Raw genomic sequence first — 27,471 nt, forward strand, 5'->3', positions numbered from 1 at the left:
GCCGCGCCGCCCGACGGCCCCGCCGCCGGCGCCCTCCGCCCCGCAGCCGCCCCGGAGCGCTCCCTCGAGGCGCGGCGCGGCCCTGCCGCGGCCGGGGCGGTGCCGCCGCCGCCGCCCCGGATCCAGTCCCGGGCGCCGCTTCCTGCGGCCGCCCCGCCTCCCCATGGCCGTGCCCGGCGCGGGGCCTGCCGGGAGGGGAGCGGCGCGGCTCGGCCTCGCAGCCTGAGCGGCGGCAGCGCCGCCATGTCCGGGGGCAGCAGCGCCGGCGAGTGGTGCCTCATGGAGAGCGACCCGGGCGTCTTCACCGAGCTCATCAAGGGCTTTGGTGAGGGGCGAGCGGGGCCGGGCAGGTGGCGGGGGCTCCGCGGGGCTGTCCCCGCAGCGCTGGTGCGAGCCCGCTGTTCCTGCGGCGGGAAGGGCATGCGGGGCTCGGTTGCTGCGGGCCGGGAGGGCGGCGGGACGCGCTGCTGGCGGCGAGCGCGGCTTCCGTGAGGGCCCGGCCCGGCCCCGCGGGCAGCCCGGCCCCGGCCCGGCCCGGCCCGGCCCTCGGGCCCGCTCCTGTTGCTGTGCTGCGGGACGGCTGGGCAGGAGCAGCGGCCTTTCGCTTGGAAAAGGCCTCTCAGAGCATCGAGTCCAGCCTATCGTCCGACACCGCCTCGTCAGCCAGACCGTGGCGCTGAGTGCCATGTCCAGTCTTTCCTTAAACACTGTCAGGGCGGTGACTCCATCACTTCCATGGGCAGCCCATTCTAATATCTCATCAGCCCATTGAAAAAATTCCTCCGAATATCAAATTTAAGATTTCCTGGGAAGGTGTTCGGGTTACAGAGGAGTAAGGACGCATGGAGAAGGGACTGTGCCTAGGCTGAGCTATGGGGCTCGGTAGTGGCTGGGTAGCCTGCAACTAGCTGCCTTGCCTTCCAGAATGCTAAATTTTATGTTGAATTGTGTTTAACATATCTGGTGAAACTGTGAATATATGGTTATTACAAAAGCCACGTTATTCTCAGCCAAAGCACCAAAATTATTTTATTCCAGGTTTCATTGATTCATAGTTTGTTGTGTCTTTTTCTCAGAAGCAAAGTCCAGACATGCTTCTTTTACGTTTTTGTTTAGGTAATAAATGAAACTTCCACATACTAAACCTTTTGGGCTCTGTATTATGTAAATCTCTTGCTTGAGTGTACAGCATTTTTGGTCTACTATGATAGGCCTTTGTCTGGAGACAGATGCTTAAAGTTCTGCTTTGGGCTTGTTGATAATGCCTTTATAAAGAGTATTGTTTCCAGTTAAGTAAAGGACATGAAGTGATCAGAGATATTTAAACTGTTCTCCTTTTTTAAATGCAACTCTGTCCATCTGTAAAGACAGTATCGCTGTACACAGGTTCAGAATTTCCTGAAATAATTTCTCTCTGCCTGTCTTGTTTGGGTTTTTTTAATCAAGGTCTGTTAAATCCCACAGATAGAGTTTTCCATAGCCTGGATATACCAGTTGTAAATATTACATCATGTCTTTGTGTTTTCTTTCATAAGTCTCTCTTTACTGGCTGTGTACCTTTTTAAATGAGTTAGTTGAAGAAACATGTATTTTTTCCTTATTTCAGGCTGTAGAGGAGCACAAGTTGAAGAAATATGGAGTTTGGAGCCAGAGAACTTTGAAAAATTGAAGTAAGGCACATATTTCTTAATCATATTTGTCTGGAGTCCTTGAAAGAATGTGTACTAAACTCAGGTGTATGTTTGGTGGATCTTTTGTTTGGGGACTTTTGTGTTTGTGTTTTTTCCTTTAGCTTCTACAGAAGTTCAGTAGGATTTTGATTTAATGGCATACTTGCGGGTAAATTGCTTTTTATTAATGCTTTGGTACTTAATCTAGCTTAATCAGGTTTTGAAAGAAATGCTCATAGTAGCTAGAATGTGGAAGTAGATTTCTAATGATTTTTCCATTAGCTGGCCTTAACAAATTCTTGGGCAAATTTCTGTTCCTTGCTTTGTCTCCCTCCCTCCTCACATCCTATGATGTTGCCTTTGTTGTCTTAAATTATTTTCTGGTACTTAGATACCTGTGTAACTAATTTTTCCTGCAGAGCCACTTCCATATCGATGTTAAGGTAAATGGATTTTTTGTAACTGATAATGACTGGTGTCATGTGGAACAATTTTGCCCTCATTAAGCAACATTAATTCTTCTAACGTTTTGTCCATGTGTAATCATGTTGTTATCCATGTTTAAATACAGGATTTCAAGAGGGTAATATCTTTTAATCTGGATCATACTCTTGTATCTTGTGCAAATATCAATACTTGTAGGATTAATCTTTTAAAAGATGCAGGAATTGGTACATAGGATGGATGTACTTTTAGAATTCTTGACCAAAGGTATTTGACAAGCAACAACTGAATGGCAGAAATGTGGCCTATGAATGGGTTTATTTGTTGTCTATACCATCAGAACATTTACCTGTTTGTTTATTAAGTGCTAGTTTTGCATATCCTGGGAGACGTGTGTTTTTCTAGTCCTGAGGGATGGCCAGCTTCCATCCTCCCTTCCCATTTACACCTGCAATATTTTACACAATGTATAAACACTGGGAGTAAAAGAATGTACAAGAATTTTTGTTTTCTAAACAGCAGGTCTGTAGGCACACAGTTTGTGGTGATTGGGATGGGGCTGTGGGAGCCTCATCCCCAGTGGGCTCAGCTGTGAGGAGCAGGTGAGCAGCACTGACAGCAATGAGCCAGGGAGTGCCCAGGGGCACTGAGCAGCCACCAAAGGGAACAGAGGCACACAGTGCAATGTGTGAACATGAGGGGATAGAAGGCTGGGCTAAAGAACAAGAAGGGTGGATGCTTGCAGCCTTCTGAAGTGTTGTGTTGTTACTGTGTATAGGTTGAAACTTTCTGAAATTGTATGGTGATGCTCTGTGTGCCATGGCCATCTCAACTGTGACATGAGCTGTGACACAGGTCCACTGAGAGAATTTGAAAAAAATCTCAGATTTCTGGTCAGAGCTTAGGAAAAGTTTCTTATGCAGTATGGGTGTATGTTTGTCTTTTGTAGAGAAACCATTTGTGGCTTCTTTTGGTGATGACCTTAGATTTAAGTTGATGAATAAGTTTTTGTCTTCCTGTAACTGAAGGGTTTTTTAAGATCTATTTTCTTTCCTGATAATTTTTTGTGTTCTGGAAATATTAAATACAGTGCAACGTGTAGTAAATGCTGTTTACTATTCAAGGCATGCAGTCTGAAAGCCAAGACATATTTTTACTAGAAGAGACAACTGGGTCTTTCTTACTTGTTGGTGAGATAACTCAAAGCATGAAGTTTTGGGAGAGTTCCTCTTTGGGTATTTCATCTGTGTTCAGAAAGATTACCAAACTTTTGCTCCTGCTCTTGTACATGACTGACAAATGCTTTGATAGCTGTTTATCACTAACCAATTCAAATGAGAGTTCTGCAATTATAAAAGGTGAAGTAACCAGGCAAACTGGTCCTGACTTTTGAAAATTAGTGGCTGAATGCTAATTCAGATTGGGATTGTTTAGCACTTGCAGGAAGAAGCCCAGATTGTCTTCTGCCTAATTAAAAGAGCACATCTGAAAATTTCAGTGCAAGTTCCTGATATTTAGAAAGAATTAACAGAATTATTGTATCAGCATACAGCTAAACTACATAACACACAATTTTAATATTTTTCATCATTACTAGTGACCTTTTTCCTATAAATTTTGTTTTTCAGGCCAGTACATGGGCTGATTTTTCTCTTCAAGTGGCAGCCTGGAGAGGAGCCAGCGGGTTCTGTTGTCCAGGATTCCAGACTGGATACAATATTTTTTGCTAAGCAGGTATGAGAAATTCAGTGATTGTTTTAGATATGTCATGGACACATAGCCTTTAATAACAAAAAAAGCTATTTTTTTTTTGTTAATACATACACAGAAATCAATGTTTTGCAAGGTAAAATAGCTTCAACAAATTCTGAGAGTAGGAGCTGTGTATTGGCAAGCAATTCAGTTTGATCTGTCAAGTCAGACAAAAACTGCAGCTGTGGAAGAAAAAAGCTCTTATTTATTTGTCAGCCCTCACCCATAAAGTAACTCAGTCTTCTGCGCAGTAGAAGTGACTTGGTAAATGTTCCCAGCAGGATGAGCTATTTACTTTCTTTGAAACCATTTTCAACAGCTTGTTGGAAGAAATTTGTTTTGGTCCTGTTTTTATATCTTATTTTTCTCAAATAGTCTGAAGCTGAGGCAGTGTATGTAGGATAATGCTTTCCTTTAAGGGTTTACAAACCATTTTGGCATGCAAGTTTTAAGTATTCAAATCAAAAAGGTGAATTTAAATTAGAAATAACAGGAAAACTGGTTTAGCTGATGTAATCCATTGTGTTTTATTAAATAGAGAGTAGTACTGAAATTTTGTCTTAGTTAACAGACTGTTGTGTGTGTTGTTTGGAAACAAGAAAATCAAGAGAAAGTGATCAGGATGAAAGAAGTATTTAATATGGGTGTTAATTACAAAACATTGATATCAAAGGGCAAATTATTATGATCTCTGTGAAGATTTGTTACATAGCTTAGCTGTTTGGGTGTTTAGGGTGGGGATGTTGGGGCTTTTTTTTTTTTTTTTTTTTTTTTTTTGGGTTTTTTCTTATTTCCCACCACAAATGCAGAAGTGCTTTGAATGTAAATTTCAGGATATGAAAAAATCTCCACACACTTCCAGTTAAAAGTATGGAAATATGGAAAACAATGTAAATAGCCATCCTGGCCACTGTGTACCTGCACTTCAGTTTTGTTCCTTTTATAATTGCCTTCCTGTTTCATGCTGTTGTGAGTTTGCTTTTTTAATACTGATTCTCTTCATTCTTCCCCTGCTGTAGCTCTTGAGTCCTCCTAACCACTGCCCACTGTTTTTAAGATGCAGTGATCAGCAGCAGTTTGCTAATTGTCTTTATAGTTTGATAACTCTCATAGACACTGTTTCAGGTTGTGATGCTATTAGTAGCCATGGGCTGTAGCTAAAGAGCAGCCATGAGGCAAAGAACTCAGAGAAAATCCTTGATGTAATTTTCACAAAGTAGTTACGTGGTGGGAGGAAATTGCTCTGATTGGAATCTAGAGAGGGATTTTTTTGGAGGGTGTTTTTTAATTTGAAAGTCAAGGTAAATCTTCCTTCACTCAAGGGATTTCATCTTGTTTCCTGTGAGTGGCTGAGGTTGTCCTAGAATTGCTGTTCTTGTGAATACTGAAAAGTTTCAAGGCATTTGTCTGCTTGCTCCTCTTCTTTTGCCTCTTCCCCCTGCTTCCCTTTTTAGAAGTTTGACACTGTGTTTAAAGGCAATAGCTAAGAGGAGATTTCTTGAGCTTAAGATGAGATTGCAGGATGTATATCACAAAATTTGGATAATGTTAAATTTGATAACAAGCCCCACAAAATTAAAGGCTAACAATGAAAAGTCTTCTTTATTCTATAGTTTTCTTTGAAACTCTCATATTTTAATGTGCTCTTAAGCTGAAACCTCCTTTTTCATTGTTCCTTTCCTTCACCTGCTGCCTTTAAATAGGAGTGCTGGAATTACTCTTAATTTTGGCATGCAAAGCAATTTCTAGAAATGTTGACTCTTAGAATAGTACTGCCTGGTTATGCCACTTGATGGCGTGGAATAGATGCTTCAAAAGTCATTTGCAAAAAATTTAGAATTAGTATATTTTTCTTTTTTTAGTGTTATTTGTCAGTCAAGTGCAGTGACTTTGCAAAATTAAAACATTCCTTGAAGGTGTATATATGCTTGTATTTCATATCAATTCAGTTTTACCTGGACTGAGCTATTGTGACTGAACAACTAGAAATAGGTACAGAGAAATTATTATTAAAAATCAAAAGAAAGAAACTGCTTTGAATATTTTGGAGAAATTTGTTTAAAACTAGCTTAGCTCTGGTTACTTTTATACTGAAGAAAGTTAGCCTGGGTTAGAAATCCAACTTGACAAGCAATGTTTTGAGGACTTAGAGTGTTTTCTTGAGCAAGTGTCTGATCTTATGATTTGCTGCTGATGAGAGCAGGTGCAGTGAACTTCTGTGAGCCAGTGAAGTTCATCCCCCAGCAGTTTTCTGTGCATAGTATCTGGGCTGGTCTCTGCTGTACTGTGAGATGGGTCTGTTCAGTGAATCTGTACAGGACAAAACTGGTAACAGGTAAGTGAGAGAACAGGTTGTTCTTTGTGGTAGTGCTGAAGTTACTGCACTTCTCAAAACCACAGTCTGAATCCTGAGTCACCCAGGAGCACAAGCAAGATGAGCATTAGTATTGAATATTTGTATCAGGAAAGAGCAAGTCCTCCCAGCCATCATGCAACTGGGTTCATGTGTATCTTTTATTTCCTCTGTATGCTTTAAGCCAAATTCTATGCTCACTTTCCAGAAGACCTTTTTCTTCATTACAAAAGTGACGATGTAAAATTACACTACGTTCATTTGTAGGCTAGAATCCCAGAACAAATAGATTGGTTAGGGCAATTTTTATGACACATAAGGTTACTGATCTCTTGATCTGTATTTTCAAAATTGTTATGACACTGGAGTCTGAAAAATCTCAACACATCTTTTCCTCTCTTTCCTTTCTCACACATTTTCTTATTTTAAATGTTCCCATCTAAAGACGTTTGGTACAATTGGTTTTACTGCAGGCATGTTTTCAAATGTCTTTCTGAATCCTGTGTGAGCAAGAGGAGGCTACTGTTAATATGTAACAAGATTTGAGTAGAGGAGATAAACTTTGTTTTTGTTTTACTTTATTATGTGTTCAATCTTAAAAAATGTTTCTTTGTGGGGAACTTTATTTAGAGGTAAAAGACTACAGCTCTAAAACGGTCTAGTAAAACATCTTAAAATTGCACTAGGAAACACAGTTTTGGTAAGAAGCTTGTGCATGCTCACATTTTCCTCATTTCCCCTTCCATAGTGATGTTGTAGTTGAATTCCAAATTGAGACTAGGTCTTGGTCCAAGTCAAATCATGACTGTTGGGGAGTTGAATTTTGAAGTCTGTCTTGTATGCATGCATATTAAAGGGGTGTTTTTTAATGGTCACTTTTATGTGCACTCATGTTAAATTTGGCCTCCCTGTTATGCCTAGGTATGATTTGGTCCTCTAGTTGAGGCCACAGAACTCTGGATGATCTTACATACCCTTTGAGCTAGGATACATAGGCACAATGAGGTGAGTTAAGGATACAGTTTCAGCCTTAACTCAGAATTTCCTGATTTCTGTTGCTACAGTGGGCCCTTGGTGTTGTTTTCACACACAATGGATACATGATTGCAGCTGCTCAATGTATTCAGCTCCCTGCCACACTCTTTGGAGGAGCTGCATTCTCTGCTGAGCACTGCAGAAGTGTCTCTGGACAAAAAGGAATGCTATTGTTGCAGACCTGAAACTACTGTTTTTGCGTTTAATAAATTCTTCAGCTTTTAGTATGGAACTGTTGTTATCCTGCCTTTCTTAGATGCCATGTATTTATTTTATTTTGCATTGTCATGACAGAACATTAACTTCATCAATTGGGAATACCTTCAGAAGGAGTAGCCTATAAATTATACTGTTAATAACAAAGCATTGGTCTCTGGTTATGTTCATGGCACTAGTGGAAGCATGTGTATTTTTTTTACATTTCTAGTATTTAATTGATTTGAAATTTAAATGACCCTTTCAGATTGGCTAACATTGAGATAGACCAGATATCTGTGTTAAAGCTAAGTTTGGGATAACAGGTAACTTACCAGGAGTGCAACTTCAAGACATGAAACAAATGAGATTTTTCAGTAACTGAATATAGCTGTAGAAAGATTATATCTTTACTCAAACACAAGTTAAATGGAAAACAAAATTATACTGGGTTTCTAAAAAGAATAAATTGTGGAACTTTGTGCTAATGCTGAATTTTTCATGTTGAGCTCTGTAAAACCAGCTGTTCTGTAATGTTGAGATGTTTAGTAATGCAGCCCAGGGATTTGCTGGTTATACTACCAATTGCAGCACAGGCTTGTCCACAGCTTTTTTGAAAAGCAAAATACATAATCCATCAGATAGAAGATGTGAGTCAAGAATTTTAAGTGTTTCTGCCTAAAGTTGATCCAGAAGGTTGGATTTGGTCCCTAGAGAAAGGTGCATGCTTAGGAAGTAATACATCATACTTAGAGAGCAGCCTAATCAAGTGGTTCCTTGGTTTAAGCTGAGCTTCACTTAGGGATAGGTCAATCTTCTCTTCATACATTCCTGTGTATGTATGTTTTCTTTGAAATATTGTTAAATACACCTTGAACTTTTGCATGCAAAATCTTTTAACTGTGGGTCTGCTTTAAGTTGAAGTCTTGCATATTGATCAATCTAATACCTCACCAAGACTTCCTGGACAGAAATACCCAAGCAAGTGTTGGTATTTCTGAACAAATACAGAAAATGCTCAAGTCCAAATAAAAATCTTTTGGGAACAACCTGCATTTATTATTATGCTACCTAAATGCAAAGCATGTTTTCTGCGAATGCTGAGGCACACTAAGTAAGAGATACACTGGGAATTAGAGATGGTATGCTGAAGGATTCTCTCGGTTGTGTGTGGAGCAGTGCTGGACTGGCTGTGTGCATGGATGGCGCTGTCTGTGTGACAAATAAATCCCACACTTGTCTGCATTTGGTCCTGCAATCACATCACTCTGCACTCCTCACCCTGCCTGTGAGCCACCACTAGCTAGAGATTCCCTTGTTCCATCTTGGTGTTCTCCTGTGTCATCTACATCCAGGAACACACTGGATTTTTATGCACATCACCTGCATTTCCTTCTATTCCTCTGCTACAGGACTGTTGTTGCTGCCTTTTCCTTAACTCCTGCCTCTTACTTGACTGAAGTGCTAGAATGTATTTCCAGAATGTATTTTCATTTCAACAGCTGGAGGCCATTGCCCTCAGATCCACATCTTTTGTTTTCTAGCAGTCAGACTTTGTTTAGCTTGATCCCTATATACTTCATCAGATTTGTCTCATGCTGCAGTTGGATACAAAATATGCTTAAGGGCCAATATTTGATGAGCCAATTAATTCTTTGCAAAGTCTAACTTTTCTTCTGATTTTATTTTCTGTTTCAAGCTTCCGTATCTTGCTATGTAGCAGTTTGTGTTGATCTTGCCTCGAGGCACAAAATCTCAGTAAATTTCTTCCTTGTTTTGAAGCCATTATTGAGTTGTGTGTAAAGAGAGCAACTGATTGTCCCTTTTTGATTTTTCAGCAAATTTAGTTGTCATTTAGTCCTGTCCCTCCTATAATGCTGTGTATTAATTATCATTTTCAAGTACAGTGTGCTGTAGTGACCCTGCCTTCATTGTAACAGCACTGTTCTAACAGTGTGCCAACACAGATGTTCTTGCCTTCTCTTGCTTCTCTATCAGCTTAATTACACTGCATCAGCTTCACCCACTCTGGTCCTCCTGAGATTTCCCTGCTTTCATGCTAGCACTACTTTACCACTGTCTCTGATATCATTCTTTAGTTGTATCTCAAAGAGTCTTTAGTTCTTTTTCCTATGTTACAGTGTAATTCAAAGTATGCCGTTCTGCTGGTCTGGGGGTTGGAATTTTTCTGCTGCTGGTTCATTATTTTTCTGCTGCCCTTTATTTTCCTTGTATATCCTTTATTTTGCATCTTGTATTCGAGCCCTTAGATTGTGTACCTGCAATTGGTTTCATTTCAGTTTTGGCTGCTGTAATCTGTTCTGTATGTGCACTTGACTCCCTTAATTACTGTTTAAGTCAACTAAGATTGTGTTTTTCTTACATTAAGAAGTGCTTTATTATTTATCATCTGCATATATACATAATCTGAACTGAGAACACCCTGAAGTATAGAAAATAAATTTATGATATGGCTTTTAGTATTAACATACTAGGTTTTCCTTTGTTAGGACTAGCCTTGATTGCAAAACAGGTTGCTTGGGTTTTCTTTTTTATTTTCCCTCCTTTCTTGTTGGAAGTGGTTTCACATTCACAGCCCTAAACTAATTTTCATTTTTTTTTACAAAATTCACCTTCTCTCTCGAACTTTTAAGTAGCATTTCCAATTGCGGAATAGTCTCAAAGACTAATGATTCATTACTCTTTCCTAACCTATAGCTCTCTGAGAAAAAACTGCTAATATAATGTCTTGTATTATGGCCTCATACTATGTGATTACAGCGCATTGGGTAAATCTCAGATTATATTTAATAATCTTTGCAGCTTCTTTCTTTAAATACACTGTTTTAGTTTGGTTAAGACATGGCTTTCATACAAAAGGGGTTGTTTATATTTTTTAAAAGTGGAATATTTAACACTGAAATGTAACAGTGTCAAACTAGCAGCTTTTACTTGAAAAGTATAGTTATATTGGACAAATATATTATTCAGCTAACCATCATTTAAACAATATCTACATCTTGGAACACTTTTATTAGTTTATCCCTAGAATACTTGAATTTTTTTGTCCAATAAAACCTTTTAATAAAAATTTAAAGTTCCATAATGTGTTTTATTGCTTCAAATTAAATTTTTGACCTCTTACTCCTAGTAGGAGATCTGATTATTTGAAGGACTTTTCTTGGGAGAGTTGACTTTTTTTAAGGCATAGATAACACAATTTGGGCAGCTTGTTTTGAATATTACTTTGTGTTTTTCCACAGGGATCCAAGGATTTTTGCCTTTATTCTATGCCTTTAATTCATCACTTTAGAGAGATGGTGAGGCAGTGGAATCACAGTTTCTGAGGATGGCTGTGAAATATGTTTTATCAGTGAATTGTATATGACAGCCATGCAGAGCTGATTTTATTATAGCAAGGGCTTTTCTGTAGTTACCTGGGCAGCAATTCCAGTCTGTGTTAGGGTGTATCTCTAATGTGAATCAGCATAGAAAGTCTATGTGTGTAACAAAAACAAACACAGTTTGGAGTGAACTTTTATCACCAACACTGACCAAATTCTCCATGCTTTTTTTCTAGGTCATAAATAATGCCTGTGCAACTCAAGCCATAGTAAGTGTGCTGTTAAACTGTGCTCATCAAGACATTCATCTAGGAGAGACCTTGTCAGAATTTAAAGAATTTTCCCAAAGCTTTGATGCTGCAGTGAGTGACCACTGTTTTCTGCATTTTGAGTGTCACAGTGTTACAGCTGTGGTGGTTTACAGGTGTTCTGTTACTTCCTTTCAGATGAAAGGTTTGGCACTGAGCAACTCAGAAGTGATTCGGCAAGTTCACAACAGTTTTGCCAGGTAACTTATGTTTTCAATCTGGCCAAAATTTGAGCAAATCCTTTTTAATCTCAGAGATTTTAAAATTTTCTTTGCAGACAACAGATGTTCGAGTTTGATGCAAAGTCTTCAGCAAAGGAAGAAGATGCCTTTCACTTTGTAAGCTATGTTCCTGTTAATGGGAGGCTATATGAGCTAGACGGCTTAAGGGAAGGACCAATTGATTTAGGTAACATTTTACATTTTTGCTAAACATCCCTTATTTTAACAATGGCTTTTTGCAACAAATTGGTCATATGTTACAGGCTCAAAGCAAATTATTTATTAAAACAAAGAATATTTTGAATTTTTTCTGAATGTGCTATAGGTTTGTACTTCCTTGCAGTCATTTATATTGTTTTAGTTTTGTTGGTCTGAAAATACAATTTTCTCCCTGCTTCCTCCACGTCTCTGATGCTCTCTTTTTTTCATTTCGTAATCAAATGATCAGGTCTCACAATCCCTAAACCTTGATAGTTTTGTTGCAAGACCAAAGTTTACATAAAGGGAGAATATATACAGATGACTCCAGACACTTTTGTTCTGTTATGTGGCTTGTGTTTACACACTGCCCTCTTTCTTCTTAGATAGCAAGTGTTTTCCTAATGGTTTAAAAGAAAATAGCTTTGTCCTCTGTAAGACAGGCTTCTGTTTGTCTTTATTATTCTTTAATCTTTCTTGAGATATGTGTGCCCTGTTGAGTCTTGAAAAGCTCTGCACTGCCTGTCATTGTCAACAAGAACATGTTCCACACCCCATTCCCTGAGTGTTTTCCCAGAGTTGTTGACAATTTTATTTACGTTTAGGCTGAGCAATGGCTTGCTGCTAATCTTGTCTTTAGCCTGTCTAGAGATACTGGACAGTCTTCAGACTTAACAGTAACATCATTTGTGTGCTAACAAGATCATGAATCTCTAAATTTACTTTAAGGTCTTGAAATTGCAGGAGAGACATTTTTAACTTAGGAAATCACCTGTGGATATCTTGTCATATATCTTGAAATCAAGTGTTATATATCCTTTTATGGTTTTTCTTTCTGTCTGACTTTTTAACATTATATTGCATCTACATAGAGAAAATCAAGAGTTAATATTAAGCAGCTGTACCTGTCCATAGTGTTTTCCTTTGCTGTCTACTTCAATGTTGTCATACCAACTAATTTCCCTTGTGTCATAAAAATCTTATGTAACATACCTTCCCCTACCCCATTATTTCTTGTTATCAGAGTAACAAACATTAGGTGGTTATGCCCTTAATTGTAGCTTTGTTCCATTGCTTTGGTCACTGCATTAGCTAACTATTGTTATTAATAAAATATCTTCCATCTGCTGAAAAATCTCCTGAATATTTTCAGATTGCAGTAGCTAAGGAAAAACCTGGTATATACTCTGAAGTTGCTGCATAAGCCTGAATTATATGAGTTGACTTCGAAATAAATTTTGCTATGATACTGAATTTTTTCCTGTGTTTTTCCTAGGTGCATGCCATCAGGATGATTGGATAAGTGCAGTGCGGCCCGTCATAGAGAAACGCATACAAAAGTAAATGGTTGTGATGCCTTTAAAATATAGCACCTTAACTATGCTTAAAAATTCCATAGTCTTACCTTCCTTCACTTAAAGGATTTCCACTGAATTTCTAAGCAATGACACTTATGCATCATTTCTTTATGCATATCACTGTGTGACTTGAGAACCTGTTGCCCAACATGAGGCAAATGTGATGATGATAGATAAATCTCAAATACACTGTGCTGCTGCATAATTAAACCAAGTAGGTGTCTGTGTAGTGAAGAGAGATCCTACGAGTGCTCTGGAAAAGAAGATTGTTATTTGTTACACAGCTGTGGATCTTTGTGAGTGAAAGCTAAGAGTGTCATGAATATGAATAACATTTGCCTATGCACTTAAAATTATTAGATAGCCATTCTGTCCATACAGCTGGTATTTAGAGATCAGAAGTTTTTTTTAAGGAATGGCTTGTCTTGGAAATTTAAGCTAGAAAAACTATGGAACTTTACTACTTCTTAACTGTGTTTCCAAACTGCAGTCCCAAATTCGTTAAAAATAAAGTTGATTTTATGCCATTTGTAGAAAACAGTTCTAAATTTTTGCTTGAGGACTTTTTTTTTGTAAGGAGAACAGTTATTTTTGGAGAATTTAACCTCCAAAAGGCCTGCTAGTCTAATTGTTGAATGTACTTCTCACACTATATGGAAAAGTCTCCAATATTTTCTAACATGTAATAGTAATGAGAAAGTAAAAACTATTGTGTGAAGCATTTTCTGTAAGTTCTGTTATTGTGTTTTCTTTTAATTTTTGGACAGTTTCGGTATTTGTTTTGTGACCACAGACAGGAATAGTAAATTTTGGTGAAAGAAGGTAATTAGGGATTACCTACTGGATAGAGTTAATTTGTGGTCTGATTTTATTTTGTAACAAGATTGGATCTGTAGCACAACTTAATTTAGTAGACCCATTTAAAATTTTGTTGCCATGAAGTTTAATCAAGGAGGGGGCTTTTGAGTTGTCATGTTGGTAACTAATTTTGAAAGCGGGTTGTCTTTGTTGTTTTGTTTTACTGTTCCTCATCTAGATACAGTGAAGGTGAGATAAGATTTAACCTGATGGCTATTGTGTCTGACAGAAAGATGATATATGAGCAGAGGATTGCAGAGCTACAGCAGCAACTGGCACAGGTAGGCCATGGAATTTAAATTGCTAAATTATTCCCCGATAGTTCTGTGTGTTGGCTTTACTTCCCTTCCTTGCTGTCAATGGAGCAGCAGCAAAAAAAGCAGTGAGTGATTGTTGGAGATCTGTCACCGCAGTGTGGGTGCACTCAGTGCTGCAGCTCTGAGCACTCAGCATAGTGTTGACCATGTCATTTTGACTTTCTGCCCTTGACTCATTTGCTATGGTGCTGGAACTGGTTTTTTTCCCAGTACCTGCTTGTAACTAACTGCAGAAATTCCTGCTATGTTCCTATAATGGTAAACAAAAATGAATATTTTCTGTGATAAAAATACCCTTGAGACAAAACTTGCTTTTCAAAAAAGTAAAATTTAAAAATGGAGTAACATAATCCATTTAAATTTTTGTTTTATGGAAGGAGGAGCCCATGGATACAGATCAAAGTAGTAATATGTTGAGTTCTATACAATCAGAAGTTGCAAAATACCAGATGTTAATTGAAGAAGAGAACCAAAAATTAAAAAGATATAAGGTATGTAGTCTTTGCTTTTCTGATTAAATTATTGGAACAGTTGTAAGATAAAGCCAGCTTTTATATATATATATATATATGGGAGCTTTGCAATTAATCTGAAGGAACTGGATGGGGACTAGAAGATCATTCAACTATAAAATAATTCTGTTAAAGCTTTTAATTTTTTTTTTTAGATTGAAAATATTAGAAGAAAACATAACTACCTGCCTTTCATCATGGAATTGTTAAAGACTCTAGCAGAGCACCAGCAGTTAATACCATTAGTAGAAAAAGTGAGTATTGCCCATGTCATTTATTTTTATTATTTATTTTTCCGAGTTCTTTGGCCAGGGACAGCTCCCTGCAGTCCTGTGGCAGCCGTGGCACAGTGCTGGGAATTCAGTCCCTCCCTTGTCCCTGCTCCTGTGCTCATTTACTGGCTTGGGTTTCCCCTTTCTAAGGTATCTAGCCATTAACATGGATTTACTGCTAAGGTTTGTATTCCTACATTACAGCTAACAGAACTTTAATAAATAAGTGTGTCTGCCACTTTGGCAAGGTTATTAAACACTGGTTAAGTTACTTGAATTTTACTCAGCTATGTGCTGGTGTGCACTTATGCTTGAGTGCCAGAGGCAGGATCCCTGATTATGTACTCACTGAGAAAGGATCTCTGAATTAGTATAATGAAAAAAGAGCTCTGTGTTATTTAATGAGTACATTCTTTAGCTGGATTTATTTAGGAAGGTACATTTGCAGGCTCGTAGTTTTTAAGAGAGTAACTTGTGGAGTTTTAATCCAGTTTCATGTTAACAGAAGTCATTGATAACACCCGTCAAGCTGCTTTCACAAGTAAATTACCACTGAATTGGTGGTAACAGATCTTAATTCTAAATCTCTGAATTAGAATAGCTGTTCTGTTCACTTCAATGAGTGGTAACAAGTAGCAGCCTGATTCAGAGTTAACTAATGTTTTGACAGAAAGTTGTTGGCCGGTATTGCTTCTGAGTTGTCCCCTCTTCTTGCCCAATCTGTTTCTTAAGTAAATTCACAAGGAAGAAAGTGCCAGATCCTTACCAATTTAAACTGTTTATGATTGATATAAGTAAAGAGAATCTGTCTGCAAATATTTTGACAGGAACTTTTATGAGAGTTTTTTCCACTTACTTGTAAGATCTAAACCATTAAGATCTTGGTTCATTTCAGAGTTCAGTTTTGATAATCTATATGTCTGAATGCGGTCTTTTCTTGTGACATAAAATGTTTCCATTAGGAAGAGTTTTTCTATGTTAAATGAAATTGGTATAGAGGTATAAAAAGGAAGGTTTAAATTATGTTTTTAAAATAGTGCTTTTCCCCTATGGAAGTTACCTAATCTCAGTTTCTTTTGCATAATTTATTTAAACCTGTATTTGTTCTTAAAAGGGCTTATACAATAACCTAGTAAAATAGTAGTAGGATGCTTCTGAAGGGTCCAAATTTACATTTAATTTTTTCTTTTTCCAGAATATTTTTAATATTCAGAAATGTAATGGATAGTCATTCACAGCTCCAGAATGACCTTCATCTTGTCAAAGCTTGATATTATCTCCCCTTGTTTCCTAGGCGAAAGAAAAACAGAATGCCAAGAAAGCTCAGGAGGCCAAATGAAGATGACTTTGCAAAACACATACAGTTACTTGCTTCTGATACTATTTTCATGACAACAAATAAAGCTTTTCATAAACGTCAATTTTTGTCCAGTGCACGTTTGCCAGTTGTAATGGTTTGTCTTGTACTGTTTGCATGGGTCCGACTCTTCTTCCCCTGCATCTTGTGCATGTAGTACTGCTGAGCAATGTTTAAGTTCTCCTGGTCACCTTCAGTATTTAACAGTCTGTCTGAAGCTTGGGAAGTGGACCCAGAAATGTGCAAGGAAAATGTCCCCATTTTGTCCCACTTGAACATGATAATGATACAAATGCCAGAGGTTTAAGTATAAGCATGAGCTTTCTTTGCTCATCCCTACTAACAGTTACAATCCTTTCCAGTTGTTCGGTGACATAGCCTGTGTCTTTGTTTTTATGATGTATGTGTAATTTTTTTACAAAATGGAAAAGTATTAATTCAGCTGTAGAAACGTTTGCAAAGACCAATGTATAATCTCAAAAGAACTGCATTGCTTTAGTAGAAAAGATAATAAATATTCCCATTTTTATTTTGGCAAACTTCTTTCTGTGGTATTTTATTATGGGATAAGATGATTAGGATATGGAGGTAATCAGCCTTTTTTTTTGAGTATATGCATTCTAAATTTGAGGTAGAAAGAAGGCACATTATTGTTTTGGGAATTTAATATTCTTGGATATAAGGTATTCCTCTTCTGGAGTATGTTCAGTTTAAGTCTTTAAAGCACTGCTTTTTATTAATTTTGAGAAGTAATATAAGGAAAAAGGGTGTATGGAAGATTATTGTTAATGACAACATTGCTGTGGAAGATGCTTGAGCTGTGTCCTATGGAGCAAAGGAAATACCTGGGCAATGGAGTTCACTGGGTGTCCTGCAGGCAGCATGTGAGCTGTGAACAAATTGTTTTGGTATGGATAGTAACAGGCCATTGCAACAACACACACAGTTTGAATTATTCACTGTCAGTGTACATGTGTTTGTTTAGAAATTTCCAGTTTCTTCCTAAAAGACTCAGATAAGAAACAGAAAAATATATGAAACATTCTGTTATCTGTTATTCTGTGGCTTTGTGTATATATATATATATTTATATAAACAAGATAAAATTTTGGCTGAAGAAGTAAAACATAGACTATGCTTTTCACTGCTGGAAGGATCTTGAGTCATTGCTGTGGCTGGAAAGGTAAGCTCTGTTTTAGAGAAACCTGAGATCCATATCTGTGTTTTGTACAAAATTGACTAGGTTAATGAGAACATAAACTCTTGTGAGAATTTCTTACTTTAGTAAGTCACTGCAGCATTATTGTCCAAGGACACAGACTCTTAGAGAGGAAGAGACATTTCTGCTTTTAAAATTACATTTGAAACTCCATTTCAAACTGTTGAAAATATTTGTGTGTCTTTTTAAGTCTGATGACTCCTGCTGCATGCTGTCATCCTTGACAAGTTTTGCAATCTGATATTAGATGACAAATTTATACTGAAGTAATTTCATTCTCTTACTGGTGTGCTTGGACACAAAAGGAAAAGGAATTTTGCTGAAGCAGATGGTTATTTTTGCAATTATCAACAAATTTTAGTAGCAATTGTTTCAGAAATTAAGAAACTTATATTGCAAGCTACCTTTCTGGATTTGTGAACGGCCAAAAAAAGGATGGATGTAAAGATCAAATTTAAACAAAATTTGTTAGTCTAATGTGTAAGTGAAACATTTCAAAACTAGTGATTTCTGTTGTATTATGAATGTTTTTCTGATCAAACTTGTGAAATTTTTTTTACTTTTTTTTCCAAAGGTGTAGAACCATTTTTTTATAATATGTGTCTTGGCTTTAAAGGCAGTTATTTGTCTATTAGGACAGCATCACATGAATGCAGAGCTGGACATGAAGTTGATCGTGGCTAGGCTGGGATAGTTCATTTTGCCTTTGTTAACTGGTGCAGTGCTGTGTTTTGGGTGGAGCATGAGAAAAATACTGGTAACACTGATGTTCTTAGTGATTGCTAAGCCTCCCAGAGGGTCACAGTCTCCTCTCAGGCATCCCCCTACTCTGGCATGGGGTTTCTCCATGGCCTGCAGGTGGAATGCTGCATCTCCATGGACCTCCATGAGCTGCAGGGGCACAGCTGCCTCACCATGGTCTTCTCCACAGGCTGCTGAGGAATCTCATTTCCAGCTCCTGAAACGCTTCCTGCCTGTCCTTCTTCACTGCCCCTTGATGTCTGCTGTTCCTCTCACAGCCATGATTATAACTGCACAACTTTGTTTTCTTTATTTTTACATCTGTCACAGAGGCATTGTCACTATTTTTAATTGGCCCAGCCTTGGCCAGCATCATCTACATCTTTGGAGCCACCAGGGATTGGTTTTGCCAGACATGGAGGAAGCTTCTAGCAGCTTCTCATGGAAGCCATCCTTACAGTTCCCCATGCTATCAAAAACCAGGCCATGCAAACCCAGTACAGCTGGTTTCAGCCTCTGCCTCCCAAACCTTGTGAGTTTTAGCAGCTACACCTGAGAGATCAGTGAATGACCGTTTTGCCCTCAACTGCTTTTCAGTGTTTGACTCATCAATGTAGGGTAGAAAATTTTATCTTGTCTATTAATTATGCAAATAAGTGTATAAATGCCTATGTACTTCCTGGGGGAAGAAGTCCAAGAAGAAGGTGGGGTTTGTGTATGAAAATACAGGAGACTCCGTTTCTTTCCTTTTTTCTTTCCAGAGAGCACAATATTAATGGAAACAGTGGTAAGAAAAACAGCTGCGTGGGAGAGTCTGTAATAAACTGCCACATAAACAACCTTCTGATATCGAATTGCTGAAGTCTAAATACATCCAAGTGGTAAAGACTTGAGATTCAGAAGGAAGGTAAGTTATTTTATGGCTCATATTTTTCATGCAGGTAACAACGTCTAAAAATTTGGGTGTTGGAGTAGTGGTTGCTGCTGCCTATAATCTGTCCCCCACAAGCCTCTCCTGTGGAAAAGCAAATTGAGATAACCTTTAGGCAACCCAGCCAGACCCTTACTCAACACTCACTGCAGCTGGCTCAGCAATAGAGGCAAGAAAGGCTTTCTGCAGGGTTTTGTTCCAGTGGAGGATATCACATGTGGCTGAAGGGAACCCAGCGAGGTAAAAAAGAGAACGACCACGTGGAGAAGACAGTTTAAGAAGGAGAAGGGGTGGGGGGCAGAGCTAAGGGCTGGGCAGAGGGGTTTGGTCTCCAGGGAGAGGAGGGTGGCCACAAGGGATACCAATCCAGTGAGGGGCAGGGAAAGGAAAAACCTGAGGAAGTTGCAGCACAGAAGTCCAAATGGGAAACTGCTTTTCCCCCAGGAGGACTGACTATGGTGAGTAGCTACTGCCATTGCCAGGGCTGATGACTTGGGAATTGACCGAGGTGGGAGAGTTCATGGGATGCTACATGTCTGCCTAGCAAAACCAAAGAAACATTGGGGAGAAACAGACTGGAGATACTGTGGCCTTATGTACAAGAACAAGAAGTTTCCCTAAGGGAAGAGAAAGTGTTCTTCTCAAAATAGCTGGCATTTGTTAACAGACTAAGACTTGTGCGTTCCATGTGCCTCAATGAGCATATAAAAATAATCGATTCATCTCTGAGAAATTGATGACACTTGCTAAAAATAAATCAGTTTAATATCTCAAAAATGTGTACACAATGTAAGCTCTATCTGTGCTCACAGGATGTTCTGGTATTTTCACTATTTTTTATTTAGCGATTATGTCAGTAGCTTATGTAGAAAAACAACATCAAAAATAGCTAACTCACCAAACCACAAATACTATCTCTTTCTATATGTTTCTGTCTTGTAATAAGACCAAATTCCAATGTTACTAACTTTCACTCAACTTACACATATCCTTTAATGATTTTCCTTTTTTTTCTTTTCTAAATGCTGCTTCTTTCACCTGCTAGACTCAAAGAAGAGTAGGGAACATTATGACATGTCATAATGATGACATAAAGATTATAAAAACCTTAAAGAAAGCTTGAAAAAATCTTTTATAAATAATAGAAAGATAGCAACTTCTTTTTACAAAATCTGTCATCTTCTCAGGTGAGTTCAAAAAATAATAGTTGAAATATCAAATTAAAACAAAATCTTTAAGTGTTAGGGTTAATGATGCAATTCTTGATGAAAATTTACCAAAACCAGAAGAATATACACAACAGGAACAAACTGTACTGTATATTTACAATACAGAAATTTCAGTGTTTCCTGCTGAAACTGAACTGCTAGAATGATGTGTAACAGCTTTGTACCAGTACAGTAATGAGAGGAAACTGAGCATACTGTGCTGAAAAGAAATTTAAAATTAGAGGAGGAAATTCTTATTAAAAAGGTGGGGGTTTGCATGTATGCGTGACAAAGAAGACATAATATGTAGAATCTGGTAAAAGACTAACAGAAATTACTATACAGCTATTATCTCCAAAAAATAATCTCAGCCTACCTAAACAAATTTTAATGGGTTTTCACTGACAATAATATTTTTTGAACTGTTTTCTCCAGCATATGCTGCAGCTACATATATAAAAATATGTATATTACATATATATATTTGTGTATTACAAATTTGATTTTTGTTTACATATCTCTTTTGAAAAGCCACTAAGGAGTTTAAAACATGTCCCTCTGTAACTTCCTGAACAACATAGTTTTTAAACTGAGAACTGACATCTGAATAAGCAGCAGTTCCTTGAGATCCACACTAATATAAAAACACCTAAACATGTATTATGCAATTATTCATGTGTTAGGATTAGCTAAGGTTGGCCCTTGATTTTCCTGTGGAAATTGACAGTCCTGTCTTGTATCAGGTTTCTCCAAGTCCAAACTTGGAGTCTTTAGGGATAACAGAAAGCAAGGATAATTCCAGGAAACCACCAGCACATTTTCTTTTACTGCAGGAATGTGATGTGATTACAGAGATGTAAGACTGTCCTACCTTTTACATGTGGTAAGAGTGCTTTCCCTGGGAAATTTATTGGTAAAATTATTCAGATGGCACTTTAGTCATAATGTAATTACAGTAACTTGCATGAGAGTGGAGGATGCACAAGGTTTAGTGGTTGGAACAGGAGGCCAGACCATTCATCATCTTGCCACTCCTTGCTATGTGAACATGAAAAGTTGCTTAACCTTTACAATTTTGCTTACTCTGCAAAACAAGAATAAGGCTATGGGTTTACCTGCAGCTAAGCAAAGGTACTAACTGCCTTACCTGTCTCTCATTTTCTCCCAGTTTTATAGTACATGAGTACACGTGCCAGAAAGGAACAAAAATTACCTTGTTAATTTAGGTGTTTTTCAGCTTTATACACACACACTGGAATTCTTACAAAATATAATTGTCTTAATTGTTTATTATCCCAATGTATATGTTACCTTCCTAAGCTCATTAAGAAGCTGCTGTAAAATGTGATGCTGCAATCCTATGAAGGAAAAGAACAAATTTCAACCAAAGTACCACTGGAGCAAGGAAAGGAAATAAGGGATCACACTTCTGCTGTTCTGTTGAGGCAGAATAGAAAAAGAAATACAGCAAGGAAGTAAAGTGCAAGATAAAGAGGTGGCAGCATGTGGGACTTGGCAGAGACTCCTGCCCCTGCCCAAGTGGACTCAGACGTCAAAGGGACACCATGGTCACTTCAGCAGAGGGCACTGGAGTGACAAGGATGTGGTGTGGTACTGCCTCTGCCTTGCTCTGCCTAGTGTAACTACAGACTTGCTCTGCTGCAAATTCTTGTACTTTCTGTTGCTTCAAAATTTTTATCCCAAAAAGAGAGGAGATGTGCTGAATGACATTGGAAGGTCTGAGAATGCAGCAAAGCAGGCAATGACATGTAAGTAAAAAAAGCAATAAGGAGGAGAATCTGGGGCACATAGTCCTGAATCACCATTCTGCATCCCACAACACCAGTGGGACAAGGATGATGAGATGGGATGCTTAAGGAAGTGAAAGCTCTAATAATAAAAACAGAGTTTCTTACCTTCCTTGTAATTTCTTCTTTTTTCACAGCAGCTGCAGTCAGAGAGTGTACTTACATAGACCTTTGCATTCCAAGTAGGCTGGAAACACAAACATTAATAATTGTATTGATATTCTACAAATTTATTATGAACAGCATCAAAGAACTGCAAAAAAAAAAATTAAACCAATCTGATGTTTGGTGGGTTATATAGTATTATTTATTTGTGCAAAATGTGAATTTGTGAATGCTTGGGAGAGAAGCTTTCAAGGAGGAACGCTCATTTTAGAAATATTGACTTCACATTCCTTTAGATCCTCTAGGCTTCTTTTATACATCAGAAATTGATACCTTGTGTGTTCTGTTGGAGATTCTGAGCATGTCCACAGTGTAAGGCTGTATTTTGCTAACAGTGTTTTATTATTTAAAATAAGCATATAAACTAGCTCCAATAGTAGCATCTGTATCCCATGGCTTGGATGACATTCAGCATACTCTTTAATGAACATCAGATTCTTTTTCAATGATTATGTTGGATATGGATACAGTCTTCTGCTTTTGTCAGTGGAATTTTATAGAAGTGCAGGAATTTAAGGTTTGATAAAGTGATGGTTTTAACATGATGGTCAAGCATCATGTGGTAAGGATTTTCTTTTTTATAATCTGTGGTTTTTGAGCAAGAATCTTCACTGTGTGAAATGCTTGCAGCCACCTGAAGAAGTATTTAATTCTTGCCTTCCATTCTGATATCACAGGTTTCAGAATGAGAATTTTTCCTTTATTATCAGCTTTATAAGTCGCATTGCTAACTAAAATAGCAAACTGAAACACTGCCAAGACATTTAAAAAAACACACATTTCTTTTTTTAAAGACAGCTATCCTGGTACCACAGCTCTAGAGCAGTTATATGGAAGGAGTAGTATAAAAATTGAATGGTGAGATTATACCATTTGACAGTCATACTGGTATTTTAGGTATTTCTCTCAGTCATAGAGGCTAAAATGGGAAGTAATTTTTAATGTATAATTTGAAGAACATTACTAGTGTGGACACAAATGTCAGATCTTAGAATCATGCCTACACATTATCCCCTTTTGGATGGGAAAAAAGAGACAAAGGAACTGAAAACTGAGACTATATGCAGTAGAAGAAAAACTCATTCCTGTGGGTTTTTAAGAACATAAAAGAAAGAACAACGTAAATAAGTGGAGATGAATTATAGCTGATTTAATGATAAGCTGAAATGATATTTGAAAACAGCAGTCCTAAAGACAAATAACATTTTGTGTTTCCAATGCTAAAAGCAGTGTATCATGCAGGAAGAAATGCTGCATAACTGGGGAAAGCAGACACTAAAAGTAATCTAAGTTATCTACTGGGATCAGATCCCAACAAGAGAACAAGCTAATCTACAAATTTCTGAACTTTCAGAAAACATAATGAAGAATAAACATTAGAAAAGCATGACTCTGATGGAAGTCTAAAGTGGAGTTTGAGAATTAAAGTGCTCATTTGTGCAGTGTTACATAATAAGAACAATAGGTGGTTTCATATCCCCCTTATTTAAATTTCAGCCATGTATTACTGTGGTAACCTATGCCATGGTACTGAAAATTGTTGTTAGCATGTTCCTACTGGTAATGCATTTAAATGTTGAGGGAAAACATAAACTACATGAAAAATGAAACCTTTCCACAATACAGGAACCAAAAGACAAAGTGGTAGAAGTCCCCAGACTGGAATATTAAAACCCAGACTGAACAGAACATCAGAACACTGTACAGTCACTTGCTAGAAACTGGGAAGTAACAGGATTCAGGCCCTGACCATTTCCAGCTTCTATGACATTAAACCAAGGTTGCAAAGAACACCTACCATTTTAGCTATTCCTAATGCCATCTTCTGCTTCTACTCAGGACACTGACAACTCCAACAAGGTTCATGTTTCTACTGTAACATTTAAAGAGGCATCTGCAAAAGATGGCAATTATTGTTTGGAAAGTGTCTGTGGTACAGAATATCAAACTGGTTGGAAACACCTTAAAGTTCATCTTGTTCCAAACCCTGCCACAGGCAGGGACAACTTCCACTAGACCAGGTTGCTCCAAGCCCTGTCTTGTCTGGCCTTGGCCATTTCCAATTTACACTTATTTTCTAGCTCATAGTAAAGCTTTTGCTAAGTCAAAGGTGCTCTTTGTAAATATCCTAATCTTCTGTGTTCATAAGATCGCAATGCCTTTGACTGTGGCTAGAAAACTCTGTTTTCAGAAATTAATAGCTTTTCTTAATACTATTTTATTTCAACACTGATCCTTGATTAATATTAAGGTTGTTTTGGTGGAAAAGCCTAAATAATAGAGATTATTTCTTTAGTAAAACAGACAGAAATAACACTTTTAGTTACTAGCATCACATTTCTTGTAAAGTTAATGAAAATCTGTCTATGGCCAGTACAAGAGTCAGAAATAGAAGCTGAAGAGTAACCTTCCCCTATGTATTTTTTTTCTGTGTGTAGAAATTTGTGTCTTCTGTCTGCATGTCACAACCCAGGCTTTCTTTTGCAGGCCTGGTCTCTTGAGTCCCTGGCTCTGGGCATGGCTACTTCTGACTTGTCAATGTCCTATTTATATTTCCAGGTGATGCAGTGCTGTACTTCAGATGCTGAACTGACAATAATACACTGGGTGCTCCTTACAATGTTATTAAAGGAAAATAGAAAAGCACTGATTCCCTGCACAGCATCCTGTACAAGGCATCACAGCGGGATTGATCCCACAGAGCCTTTAGCTGGGCATAGATGTGATAAAATAGATGGGCAATAAAATGGGACCACTGAATACCATTTTTAGTCTTTAAATATAGCTTCCTTTTAATTTTACATCATATTAATATTCTCATAAACAGGCATAAAGTGAATGTTACCTTGAAATATCCTGATGCTCAATAGTTAGCTCTTGTAACAATTTTAAACTGTCAGTACGTGCTTAGTAAATGCTGCAATATAAGTGACTGCAAGACATTCTGTAACTGCGTTTTAAAATTTCTTCTGTATCTGACTGTGACACAGGAAAGCTTGGAGGGTCCCAAAACATCTTATCTGTGGTATTGGTTAAAGCTAAGGATGATTTGTGTCCTGCAGCACACAAAGCTACGGAGGACCTTCTCCAGCACCGAATCCATCTCTACACCTTCACTTGGGACTGGCACGAAAACCCCTAAAGCTCTGCCCTGCACGGCCACGTAAGAGGGAACTTAATTTGTGTTATTTTTCACTGAAGTAAGACAAGTAACCGGCTTGAAGCAATAAGGTGTGATGGCATGAGGCAAGCGTAGGGTCCGTCAACAGAGGCTCCTGAGGGAGAGAAAATGGCGGGCGGGGGCCCTCAGCAAGCTCCCAAAACACAGGAGCCACTCCGTGTGTGAAAAGCCTCGACCTCCACCCCCGAGCCCGCTATGACAAGAGGAGGTGGGAGGGGGGGAAAGAGACCCCACCTGAAAGGAGGAAGGCATCTGACATCGGAGACCGTCCCTGAGGGAGCGCGAGGTACCCTGCCCGAGACGGGCGACAGCTCCCCCGCCCTGCCCTCACGGGCTCCGGGCCGTGACTCGGCTCGTTCTCCCCGTCCGGCCGCGTCCCCGTTGCGGGGGAAGGCGGGCGCAGGAAGGGGCGGGTGGTGCGGGGAGAGGGAGGGAGGTGGGCGGTGAGAGGAGCAGTCGACGCACAAGATGGCCGCTGCCGGAGTGGCAGCGGGGCGGCGGCGGGCGATGGCGGCGCTGCCCCGAGGCCCGCGTGTACTACTGGAGGAGCAGCAGCAGGGTGCTGTGGCAGCCCCGGCGTGCCGGAGCTGAGGGGGCCGGTGGGCGCTGCAGGAAGCCCGGCCCGCGTGGTGAGTGCGCTGCCTCCGCCGCGGGGTGCGGGGAACAATAGGGCGGGAGAGCTCTGCCCGCCTTGCCGAGAAAGGAGGCGGAGGGGCGGGCGTTGGGACGAGATGATTTCCAGAGGTGTTTTCTACTTGTAACAATTCCGTGACTTTGTGCCTTGCCAGGCCTCGGGCTCCTGCCGGGCTCGATTCCGAACGCCTCGGGCGGGCGGGGAGGATCCGCGGCTCGCTGTGCCCGACGGGGGGAGAGGCGGAGGGCGGCTGGGTCCGGCTGGGGGTGGGGAGAGGCGGCATCGCCTCAGGCTGCGGCGGCCGAGGGACAGGCGGGTTTTGTGTGCCCCCTCTGCCTGCTGTTGTTTTTTCCTGGGGCTCTGCCTGCCTCTGCGCGAGAAAACTCGTCCCTGTGTCGCGTTGAACAACAGAGACGGAGGGAAAATAATGACAGAGCCCTACCCGTCCCCGGGACACCTCGCCGCCCTGGGTTGTGGCTCTTTTGTCTGTCGTGCCTGAGGGAAGAGCGAGGTGGCCGCGGCTCCCTCTGCATGGGGACAAACGATGGTGAAACCGCACAGGATCTCCCTGACTTGCACTAGTTTTTCCACCCTGGCATTGTTTTGGCTGTTGGATTACACCCACAGAGTGGGTAGGGTTTCATGCCGGGGGTGCGGTGTTGGTATAGCTGGGATTTTATTTGCTTTGATGGTTGGGAATGTCCTGGTGTCAGGTTTTGTCTTCAAAAGCCATTGTGAGGTCTGTCTTCTTTTAAAGCAGGGAGCTGATGCAGGTTTTGGTTTTTTCTCCTAGGAATTACGAATGTTTTGTTTACATCTACATGCCTTCTTGTCCGGAGTGTGTCTTATTTTTATACGTTTTAGTCAAGTGCGAGTGACAAATCATTTGTTCCTCCAGTAGAAGCTACGGTTTTCTGTCTTTTTTTGCCATATTGAAAATGGCTGAAGTGGGGGAAAAAATTAAAAATTTGCAGAAATAATTAAAAGGTTCAAAGTAACCTGGATTGTGACTGAGCTATTTTAATCATTGTAACTGTGCTGTTATTTAGTGACTCTGCTGGAAGATAAATGCAGCATTTATACTCTATTCACATTATTTGGCTATAGAAATGTGAGATAATACAGGAATACTCTGAGGCAGAAGTTAATGTATTCCTAAACTTATGTTTTCTTACTTCTTTCAGGCTTATGAGGATGTGGAGGTGGTTAATTTTGTCAGCTATAAATGTCTGTATTGCTGTGTTTGAAGTCAATGAAGCTAATATGGGACTTCATGGCTATATAAATAATCCGTGTTCAGGAGCAGTTTGTACATTATTGCCAGTTTCTAAGCTTCACCAGGAGCACCATGGCTTTCTTCAATGCATTAATACACAATGCTGATAATGAA

General features: G+C 39.2%; 3 protein-coding genes across 19 annotated transcripts in view; 2 read left to right on the top strand and 1 right to left on the bottom strand.

Moving 5' to 3' along the window:
* The first annotated feature begins 204 nt into the window (after positions 1-204).
* UCHL5 (ubiquitin C-terminal hydrolase L5) lies at positions 205-16,733 on the top strand. Its single transcript, XM_021525092.4, has 11 exons — positions 205-325; positions 1,607-1,670; positions 3,743-3,848; positions 11,030-11,155; positions 11,240-11,301; positions 11,379-11,509; positions 12,797-12,860; positions 13,915-14,017; positions 14,431-14,544; positions 14,721-14,819; positions 16,132-16,733. The coding sequence occupies exons 1-11, from the start codon at positions 244-246 to the stop codon at positions 16,174-16,176; spliced, it is 996 nt and encodes a 331-aa protein (XP_021380767.1). The 5' UTR covers positions 205-243; the 3' UTR covers positions 16,177-16,733.
* On the bottom strand, positions 3,844-26,538 carry LOC146766778 (uncharacterized). 6 transcript variants are annotated; one of them, XR_014956927.1, is made up of 4 exons: positions 25,682-26,538; positions 24,065-24,160; positions 22,210-22,288; positions 3,844-6,176 (listed from the first exon to the last, which is right to left on the bottom strand). XR_014956927.1 is itself a non-coding variant. In XM_085586013.1 (3 exons), exons 1-2 carry the CDS (start codon positions 26,362-26,364, stop codon positions 24,079-24,081), a joined length of 765 nt encoding a protein of 254 aa, XP_085442139.1. In that variant the 5' UTR covers positions 26,365-26,538; the 3' UTR covers positions 15,993-22,288; positions 24,065-24,078. The 6 variants fall into 6 exon arrangements, 2 of the variants coding, with proteins under 2 accessions (XP_085442139.1, XP_085442140.1); XR_014956926.1 differs by lacking the exon at positions 3,844-6,176 and adding an exon at positions 15,993-16,127; XR_014956929.1 differs by lacking the exon at positions 24,065-24,160.
* The window catches only part of RC3H1 (ring finger and CCCH-type domains 1), a 58,256-nt gene continuing 56,722 nt past the window's right edge, over positions 25,938-27,471 (top strand). For all 12 annotated transcript variants that reach the window (XM_085585973.1, XM_085585976.1, XM_085585978.1 and 9 more), the window contains exon 1: positions 25,938-26,076. The gene's annotated coding sequence lies outside the window, so the exon portion shown is untranslated. The remainder of the gene's footprint in view (positions 26,077-27,471) is intronic.

The sequence above is a fragment of the Lonchura striata genome, chromosome 8 (assembly GCF_050655825.1).
Source record: "Lonchura striata isolate lonStrDom1 chromosome 8, ASM5065582v1, whole genome shotgun sequence".
NCBI classification, from domain to species: Eukaryota; Metazoa; Chordata; class Aves; order Passeriformes; family Estrildidae; genus Lonchura; species Lonchura striata.